The 10400-nt window shown below is 45.5% G+C and overlaps 1 protein-coding gene across 1 annotated transcript in view; it reads left to right on the top strand.

The window, feature by feature from the left end:
- Gch1 (GTP cyclohydrolase 1) overlaps positions 1 to 10400 on the top strand; it is a 33707-nt gene that overhangs the window by 23166 nt on the left and 141 nt on the right. Inside the window, exons 4-6 of the mRNA XM_031362292.1 lie at positions 7585 to 7616; positions 8797 to 8881; positions 10308 to 10341. Of these exons, the coding sequence (XP_031218152.1) occupies positions 7585 to 7616; positions 8797 to 8881; positions 10308 to 10341 (151 nt within the window). The remainder of the gene's footprint in view (positions 1 to 7584; positions 7617 to 8796; positions 8882 to 10307; positions 10342 to 10400) is intronic.

Here is a 10400-nt window from a genome sequence, read left to right as displayed (position 1 = left end):
GTCCGGGACTTGCTATGGTGGGAGAATTGGGTTCTGATGATGGCAAGTGACCTTGGTTTGTGTTGTGTTGTTTATTTTCTTACGCTTGCCCCCTGCCATCTGGTTATCTCTAGTGCTACCTGCCCTGGCTAAATCTGACTGGAGCCTGTCCTTCATGTGATTCTGGTTGTGTCAGAACTCCTCAGAGTCAAGCGGTCTCTGTGATCCTGTGATTCTGGAATCCTGTGATCCTGGGCTTGTTAGAGCACCTGGGAGTGGAGCTTCCTCTGGGTGTTGTGGGACTGGCTGCAGAGTTTGAGCCCAAGGTCTGCTCAAACCAGCCCAGAGAGACCAGAAGGAACCCGAGCCACTGGGCTGCTGGAGTTCCTGTGTGACTGGTTCTACTGGTCCCAGTTACTCCCAGTGTTGGGACAGATGTTGGGTCCTCCTCACCTCTGATCCTGGGTGTGTCAGAGCTCCTGGGAGTGGAGCTTCCTCTGGGTGTTGTGGCACTGGCTGCAGAGCTTGTACCCAAGGTCTCTGATCCTGGGTGTGTCAGAGCACCTGGGAGTGGAGCTTCCTCTGGGTGTTGTGGGACTGGCTGCACCCAAGGTCTGCTCAGAACACCAGCCCAGGAGGGATCGGCTTTTTTGCTTTCCTCTCAGGTGCTGAGGCTCAAGCCCAGGGCCTCATTCAATCTAGGCCAGTGGATGCATTGCTCTACCAGTGAGCCATACCCCAAGGCCTCTGAAGACCTTGAAGACTGCCCTCTGCTGCATGACTGACAGCATGAGAGATGGTTTCTCAAGTGACCCAGTGGGGTCATGGAATAAATGATGACTCAGAGGCACAGGAGGACAATCTTGGTTATGTCCTTTCCTGGTGAAAAGACCTTAAATAGTTAAATCTTCTGTGAAGTGTTACAAAGAGACTGATTGTTAGCTAATAGGATTAAAATTTAAGAATAAGATGGAACACCAAACCAAGGCCATGAGGGTTCAACTGCCCATTTCTTTTAAGAAATAAGAATGCTTAGAGATCAAGGAGTAATAAAGAAAGCCATGTCTTCGCAAAACCTCACTGTTCATTTTAATCTTGTGTGCGGTTTGTGTCTGCTCACCTTTAAAGGCATGACCTTTCCATTCCAGTGAAGTCAAATATCAAGCAGGAAAGCCTCAAGTCACAGGAAGACACCAGAAGGGATTTGATTTGGTTCTAGTGGAAGTCTAGAGTAAACTCAGACCAAAAAGCTGTATGTTTTCTTGCCTTAGAACAATTGAATGAATATAATTAAAAATGGAATTGCGAATTGTAGTTCCTGGGTATTGAGTTACTTGACTTGGAAGGGCTCTCCCGATCAGCTACTGGCATGGCCAGAGAGAAGGATATAGTAGCTTCCTCTTGGAGGGGGAATGGGTCGAGGTAGGTGTAGCCACAGAAACATCTGCCCTCATACCCAAGGCCCTGCATTCAATCCAATGTGCACAAATAGGTTTGCCTTAAGTTCAGAGCAACTGTGATGACAGTGGTGTGCCCAGGCAGAGGTGGAGGGCCGTGCAGATTCCCAAGTAGGGAGAACTTCTAAGGTGTGGCTAATGCTTAAAGAAAGGCAAACCAGAAAGTGGGAGCAAGGCACATTCTAGTGTGTGCAGCCAGATTCATTGCCAGAAGTAGGGGATTTAACCCACGGGTGGTGAGGAGACACTGTAAAGTTGGCTTTGGTTACAAAACCGATTAATGACGTGTGGCACTATGCCACGAACATTACATCTTTCTTTTAAAATATTTTAAAGACTTCTTGTTTTATATCTGAGAGTATTGTGTATGTATGCATGTCTGTGTACTACATGCATGCCTTGTGCCCATGAATGCCAGGAGAGGGCACCAGATTCTCTGGAATTGGAGTGATGGATGGTTTTGAGCCACCATGTAGGTGTTGGGAACCGAACCACTGAGCTATCTTTCTGGCTCCTTAACAAACTTTTTTTTTTTAAGTATCTTGAAATTTCTTGACATCTTTTAGTTTCAAAAGCCTCCCAGAAAGGCAGATCTTTGTGAGTTCAAGCCCAGCCTGGTATGTATAGCAAGTCCTAGGCCAGCAAAGGCTACATAGTGAGAGGCCCAACTTCCTTTTCAGGGCTACATTATATTTCTCTGACTGGTCAGTCATTTGCCTAGCTTTTCAACACAGGTAGATACAGTTGGTAGCTTGAGACTGTTGTCAAGTGGGGAGAGTTTGGTGATGGATTTTTTTACAATTTTGTACAGAAAACTTAGCAGTGTACATTTAACCCAGTTTAGTGGTGAGTTCTTAGTCTTTAGCCTTTGCCATGTCCAGCTTGGCAATGTGAGTCACAGGCAACTTAGGACTCAGGATGTTGCCTCCCCAGTGGCAGCAGATCTCGTCGTATCTGTCATTATAATTGGTCCTAATAGCTTCTACCAGCTTAGCCAGAGCACCCTTGTCTTCCGGGTTAACCTGTGTGAAGGCAACAGTGGTGCATGTCTTCCTGTGGACTAGGCACCCAGCCTGGCCTTTCCCTTGATGATGCAGTAGGGCACCCCCATCTTGTGACACAGGATAGGCAGGAAAATCACCGGCTCAGTGGGGTCTACCATGGGCAATCACCACCAGTTGAGCCTTCATGTTCTCCACCAAGGTGGTGACTGTATTGGCCCCTGCTCAAACTCCACCATGTAGTTTTGATTTAGATTTCCTTAATGGCTGAAGATACTGATGTTTGCCTTTTTATCACGTTTCCATGGCTCTTTAAGCTTGACCTCTCACATACGTTCATGTTTTTCATTTGTCTCTTTTGTTTTAAGGGTTTTTGTTTGTTTGGTTTTTATTTTTGTGAGACATCTTGCTACATAATTCAGGGTGGCCTCAAACTGTAACTGAGGCTGGCCTTGAACTCAGAATCCTCCTGCCTCAGTCTTCAAGTGCTGAGATGATGGGTGTGTACTGAAAGACCCCCAGAACTGGGGAGATCCTTACTCAAGTCTCAGGATGACGCGACCACCCATGTCGCGAGAGACCGAACTTGCTGCAATCACATGAGGTGTTTTTGGGATAGGCCAGTACCGGGGTCGATCTCGTGACCATGCTGACCAGAGGAGTTTGACCCTGAACACAAGAAGTGTTGGGTATTTAAAGGGAAAAACCATAAGCTGGGGGCAGGGAGAGGGTTACCAAGGAAACATAACATAAAAACAGTGGAAAATTTTAGAGGGATCCAACCCAAGGTATTCAGTTAGGGAGGGGAACATATTCATTCTAGGAATGTAATCATCTAACCCGTCGACAGGGTGGAGAGTCTCATAAACCAGTAGACCTTCATTCCTACTTCCACCCTCATTGTGGATCATTCAGGAGGGGCAGGTATCTGGAACCAGAGCCCTGATGCTCTGAGTTAGCCAAGTTCCTGGAACTACCTACTTCACATTTTTGGCTTGATACAGAGGTTCTCCATGCCCCCTTTTAGGTAAAGGTTACACATTATACATACATTTCTATTAAATGCCCTCATTTTAAATTCTAAGATTCTCTAGCATTTCAGTACCACTGTGCCTGGCTGTTCAGTGTTTGAGATTTATTTTTTTTTAATTTATTTATTGATTATATATATGTACACTGTACAGACATCTCAGAAGAGGGCATCAGATCTCATTATAGATGATTGTAAGCCGCCATGTGGTTGCTGAGATTTGAACTCATGACCTCTGGAAGAACAGTCAGTGCTCTTAACAGCCGAGCCACCTCTCTAGCCCCAGTGTTATATTTCCACAAGGAAACTTGTTTGTATTTGTGTGGCTTCAGGCTTTACTTTACGGTTAAATCTCTGTGTCATCTTGATGTGTTTGGGACCAGGAGTAAGGAAGAAGCCCTTCATTGCTCCTGGGTGCTTCTCGCCTCATACAGCTCCCCATCCTGTCCTCACTGCCACCCACGGCTGAGCTTCCATCTTCTTCCTCCTGTGTTGTGTATTAAGGTCCTGACTCTGTTCTGCATCTTCTAACGGTCCTTGAATCTGCTGCTGGAGTGTTGTTTCTCAAATGCAGACTTAATTATGCTGTCCCTTTTGTGACTGCCCATAGCTTTTAGGACAAAGTTCAGGTTCTTTGGAATAATTGAGAAAACTCCAGAGAATAGAAGTTATCTAAGTCCAGTCGTTGAGGTACTGAATCAGAGATGGCTGGAGGTCTAACTGACTGAGGGATCCATGCTAATACTTAGAGATGAGAGCATGTGGATCAAAAAGATAATCTTAAAAGCCTCAATAGCCTCTGTAGTTCAGGCTAGTCCAGAACTCACGGTAGTCCTCTTCATCAGCATCCTGGGTGCTGGCTTTGCAGGGATCAGTCACCGTGTCTAGCAACTTATGAGTCGGTTTTTGTAGCTGAAGTAAGGATGCAGTACATGGAAAGCCAGGAAAGATGCCTGTGAACATAAGTGGGAGGGAACTCTGCTTACTGCTGCCATGGGAGTGCTCAGAGCAGGTCCATTCTGTGAGTGCTCCTTGTTGACTAACCAAAACAATCACTAATTTGTGATGTATTAATGCATTCATAGAAGAGCCTGTGGTAGTGCACACCTTGAATTCCAGCACTCAGGCAGGAGGATCTCTGAGTTCAAGGCCAGCCTGATCTACATAGTGAGTTCTAGGGGAGCCAAGGCTACATAGAGAGACTGTCTCACCAATCAAGAAACATTCATAGAAGAACCTGTAAAGTTGATTGGGTAATGCATTATCAGGAGTCACCTACTCCTGACAACATAGCCTGTTAAGACTAGGTAGGTCACAGCCTGAACTCATTTACAAATAACAGTGCCAAATAAAGTTCTGAATGTTAAAAAAAAAATCTCCTCTAACATGTTAGTTGCAGTACTGTTTTCAGACCCAATGAGGCTCATTCCTAGTTCTTTTCTTTAAATCAACAGCTGCTCCCATGGAGGCACACTGAGTAAGGTTGTGATAACCTCCTGGTCCTGTGTGGGAGTGGCCATGCTTTAGGGATGTATAAGCAACTGCACTGAGAATGCACAGGACTTAGCACTTATCCACATGGCAAGTCAGGGCACAGACTGCCTGGGGCTGGCCAGTCTGGGCCTCCCTCAACCCTCGGGGGAACAGGGTTTTGGTCAGGTCGAAAAGGCATTGGTGAAGAAATAATGGCAGATGCGACACAAGGAAGTGCTGAATCTGAGTGTATTTCTCAAAAATGGCATCAAACTTTTACAGTCATTGCAAAAGAGAAAGGAAAAATCTGGCAGCTCAGAGGTCAGGGTACATCTGAGACCATCTAAAACACACTGGGTCTAAAGCAGCCACCTCTTCTAGACAGGCGCTGCACCCCCCACCCCAAGCGCTTTGGGCCTGGGGGGTTGGGGGGAAGCTGCGGACCGCATGGGGCTCGATGCTCGAATCTCAAATCTCGAATGCTCTGCTGCTGACTGACTTACACTGTCTCACACACACACACACACACACACACACACACTCAAGGTCCCGCCCATCCTTAGTAAAAAAGGCCCACTATGCTAATCTTCTGGGCACTAGAGATTAGTCTTTGGAAGTCTCATTCTTGCTAATTCTTAGGAGTGGCTCAGCTGACTGAAAATGAGGATTCTACTTGACCTTGCCCTGGGATAAGTCTCCCATTCTGTAAGCTTCAATGCCCTACCCCTTTTACTATCTCTCTAACAATGCCAGAGGCAATTAGTCTGGATGGTTAACTTCTTTACGAAATTCCAAGCCAGGGTTTGGCTAAGATGTTGGAATTTAGGGAAAGGTCAGAGAGCAATGTCCAATTTTGTTTAGCGATAGTAAATCACATCTTGGTGAGCACCTAGCGAGTCCGCGAGGACACATCAGGGCTACCTCTGAGGTAGGGGATGACTTCATTGGATCCTTGATTAGTAAGAGTGGGAAGAAGCACACACTGGTGTATGTTCCCAAAGCCCTGGTCCGGGTGAATGCCATCTGTGCAGCTTTCAAAAGGCCTGAAGTGCTGTAGGAGGGAATGGGGAGATGGCTCAGTCCCACAGTCTCTAAACATTTCGTCCATGTTTTCTTTAAAAAATCCAACTTCTCTTTGAACCAAAGTCAACTGTGGGCTCCTGTTTAAAAAAAAAAAAAAAGAAGAAGAAGAACATTAAAAACAAGTAAACCTTACTCCAAGAGGGCAAGAACCAGGGCACAAGCAGGGTACAGTTACACTCAGAGCAAAACCAAAGTTCAGGGTCAGGTGTCTGGGACTCAAATCTTGGCTCCATAGGGCCTGAGCGGTTCCACCTCCCTGACTTTCTACCCATGGCACACAGTCAGTCTAACAGGCCCAGGTGGCTCCACGTCACGGCTACTGCCACGAGACAGTTCTTCAGCTCTAGCTGACTTGTTTGGATTTCCCCAGCAGAGTGAGGGTTTTATTTCAGTGGTATTGGTCTTTTTTGAATCACAGCTGATGCTTCAACTCCAGCTTACCAGACACAATAGATTTTTACTTCAAAAAAATTATCACATGAAGGTCCCGATGGATATGGATTCACTCACAAACCCAGCTTATGCCGCCTGCATTGTTCTCAGCAGTCTTTACTGTTCCTACCATAGCTCATTAAGCTTAGTGGCCTTTCCAGCCCAAAGTTCCTAAATTCTTCAGAATCCTCTTACAACAACATGGTCGTGCCTAGCACAGCAACGGTCCACTCTGATACTGGTGTTTGGTCTTCTTTAGGATTATGACTGCTGCTGATGGGGCCCAACATGGTGTCGTCATTGATAGCAGAGTAGACGGCAGTGTTTAGATGGGGTGACGTGAAGCTTCCTCAGAGTAGTCATTTCTCTAGGAGTGAAAAATCTACATTTTATAACTACCGAGCCCAAGAAATAGGATGACTCCTGCCATGAGGGGGTCTCCAGGTTGCATGGTCAATGTGAGGGTACTCATGCAACTGATATATGCATGTTAGCTAAAATGGAGCAGTTTGCCAGAGATGTGTATAGGTGTGAGAGTCCAATATGCTGTCATGCCAATTGCAGTCCTCACATGGGCAGGCCGTACTACCACCTGGCAGGTTTCACTGTAAGGCCAGAGGCCTTTTATTTGGGAGAGCATTAATCCTGTGGAATACTTATATAAACCTTTCGTGAAGAAAGGCCTGAAGAAATCTAATCTTCTCTAATCTGATTACTCTAATAGATTTAGCTGGTTCAGTAGTTGACCTACTATTAATTAACAAATAGCCTTTTTATTTTTAACTTGAACTTTAAGCTCTGATAAAACAATATGATTAATTAGAGCGCCCAAGACTCAGCCTGAATTGATGACTGGGGGGGCATCAAGATTTGTTACTCCCCTGTAGTTATGTTTTCCCTAAGTGAGCTCTACCCTGGGGGCCTGTTAGTTCTCCCCGTTTCTCTTTAGGACCATGGGAGCAGAGCTGAGGGGTGACAGGTGCTCTCTGCTTGAATGCATTCCTTGCTGCTTCCCCAAAGCCATCTCTCCTGCCCACACCCACCGCCGCTGCCACATGCTCCTGTCAAATGAGGAAGCTTTGCTGAATTCATTTTAAACACGGGACTAACCAAAACATTTCTTTTTCAGGATTGTAGAAATCTACAGTAGAAGACTACAAGGTAAGCATAGTTTTAGTTACAGAAAATGTTTCCCCTACTTACACGAGTAATAAATACGATGCAGGAATCGAGCCCTCCCAAGGGAGGTCCCAGAAACGTGTGTTTTAAACCTGTAGAGGAAGCCCTGCCTTGCTTTCAGGCTCCTCCCATGTCTATACGTAGACCAACATTTTCAAATCGGACCCTTTACGGTTAAACAGAGTGGCCTCTTATGTAATCTTCCTCCAGGCCCTTCCTGTTTCCTGCTCATTTAACACACCTTAAACAACTCCCACGTCTCACGCCCCTAACCTCATGGCTGTTTCAAGTTCCATTGTGTGAACTAATCCACCAGCCAATCTCTGCTCTGGGAGATATTTGGATTTTTGTCAGTTTCCTGCCATTGGTGTGATTCTGAGGACATTTTTGTATGTATTGAAAGACAAGTTACTTTTTATTTATTTATTTATTTATTATATGTAAGTACACTGTAGCTGTCTTCAGACACATGAGAAAAGGGCATCAGATCTCATTATGGGTGGTTGTGAGCCACCATGTGGTTGCTGGGATTTGAACTCATGACCTTCTGAAGAGCAGTCGGTGCCCTTACCCGCTGAGCCATCTCACCAGCTCCGACAAGTTACTTTTGTCAGCATAAGAAACTGACACACATCTTTAACCTCAGCAGTCAGAGGCAGGTGGATCATTGAGTTCGAATTTGAGGCCAGCCTGGTCTAAAGAGAATTTCAGGCCAGCCAGGGCTATACAGAGAAACTCTGTCTCAGGAAAAGAGAAAAAAAGGAGAGAAAAGAAGAAGAAACTGAATTATTTAGGTCCTAGCATTGGTTTTTAACGGTCCAGCAGTTAGCTTCTATGCTCATAACAATGTTGCAAGGTAATTAATTCTTCGCTCTATCTACGGAGATGCTTGTGAGCCGGTGTCTGTTCTCGATGCTCAAGGAAGAGATGCTTGCTATTCTCATACCTTCCCTGCAGCGGTGCAGAGGGCCAGGGCTTCTTCGGGGCCTGTGGTACTCATGAGGAAACTGACCAGGGACTTAGCAGGTAGAATAATCTCAGGGAAAGCTGTCCCACAGAAGTCTGCTTTGTAAGGTCATTTTAGAGGCAAACAAAACAAACAAAAAACCCTTCCATGTGTCTGTGTCTGGCCTTTACACCCGCTTTTTTGTCACACCCTCAGTTCAAGAGCGCCTCACCAAACAGATTGCCGTGGCCATCACAGAAGCCTTGCAGCCCGCTGGCGTCGGGGTAGTGATTGAAGCCACGTAAGTCCGAACCCGCCTTTGATGACATCTCAGTAGCATCAACACCAACCTCTGCCTTTGGTGCCGCTCAGCTTCTCTAGGACCAAGTAACACGGCTGCCAGAGGAGCCAGGGATAGGAAAGATTTTTGATCTGATTTGAATCTTATTTGGATCCTGTGCATGTGTATCTGTGTCTGTGAAGATCAAAGGGAGAGTTACAGAGAGTTGTGAGCCTCCCAGAATGGGTCCTGGGAACCAAATTCAGGTCAGTCGATGTTCTCTTAACCACTGAGCCCTCTCTCCAGTCCCTAGCTTTTTATTTTTTCCCTCTTATGAGAACATTGGAGCTCTTGGAGTCATAAGCATCACTGCAGAAGTTTGTGTGCAGTCAGCAGTATTTTTGTGACTTGCCTGTTTTCCTAAGCTTTTTCATGAGCATGCATTTGTCAAATAGAAAAGAAGTAGGAACTGGTACAAAGGGCAGCTAAAGATGCTGTTTATAAGAAGAACAGATATTTTCTAGTTTTCAACTGCATTGTTAACTGAGGTTGTAGTAAATATAATCACTGCTGATGGGGCCCAACATGGTGTCTTGACAGCAGAGTAGACTGGCAGTGTTTAGATGGGGTTACTTATACCGCAGAGTCACCATTTCTCCAGGAGTAAAAACATTCAGATGCTTTCTTGCAACAGTGTTGCCATCTCTACACACCCTGGACGCCTCACTGCTTTTAGCTGTAACTTCAAACTCATCTATTCCACTTAGTGCTCAGAGCTGGGCCATTCCACGTGACCAACTCTTTTGGATTCCATGTTGGAGTGAGAGCATGTGGTGCTTGCTTTTCTGTGTCTGCTTTCACCTCATGTAATGATCTCCAGACACTCTTGAAGTTAGATTGAGTTATGATAATCACATACATTGTATAGGATGTCCCCTTCCAAGCTCTGGCCTTGGTATGCTGTCTGCCTTTGCCATGTTGCTTAGACTCACTGACCACTTTTCCCTGCATTTGCTGTCATGATCAGTGTCCGTGAGCATCTCTCTGGACACCATCGCTGGTACAGTACCATCATACCACAGTCCTGAGGGTGGATCAAGCCGTCCCTGGATTTCTTTTAATTCGGAACCACGTGCAACCACTCAGCTGAGAAATCCCAAGGGGTGATCTTGACTAAAGCCCATCTGTTAGTCAGTATTAAATATTTAATAAAGACTGCTTCAAAATTGGAAGGAGAAAAAAAGGACTCAACTACAAATAGGAATAATATAAAAGCTGTATGAGATAAAATGATGATTCAAGAGAAAGTTTAATGTTTTCCTAAGACGGGATGTTTGGATACTCTGGATAACTGAACTGAGACGAACTTTTGCCCTGAGTTTTATTTAACTGAAATAAGTGTCACGTATACTCCTGTCTGCCTTTAAGCCTGCTCATTTTCTTATAGACACATGTGCATGGTAATGCGAGGCGTGCAGAAAATGAACAGCAAGACTGTCACTAGCACCATGCTGGGCGTGTTCCGGGAAGACCCAAAGAC

Source organism: Mastomys coucha, unplaced genomic scaffold, assembly GCF_008632895.1.
Source record: "Mastomys coucha isolate ucsf_1 unplaced genomic scaffold, UCSF_Mcou_1 pScaffold9, whole genome shotgun sequence".
NCBI lineage: Eukaryota > Metazoa > Chordata > Mammalia > Rodentia > Muridae > Mastomys > Mastomys coucha.
Note: the sequence above shows the minus strand (reverse complement) of the source record. Positions and strands in the feature narration are given on the sequence as shown.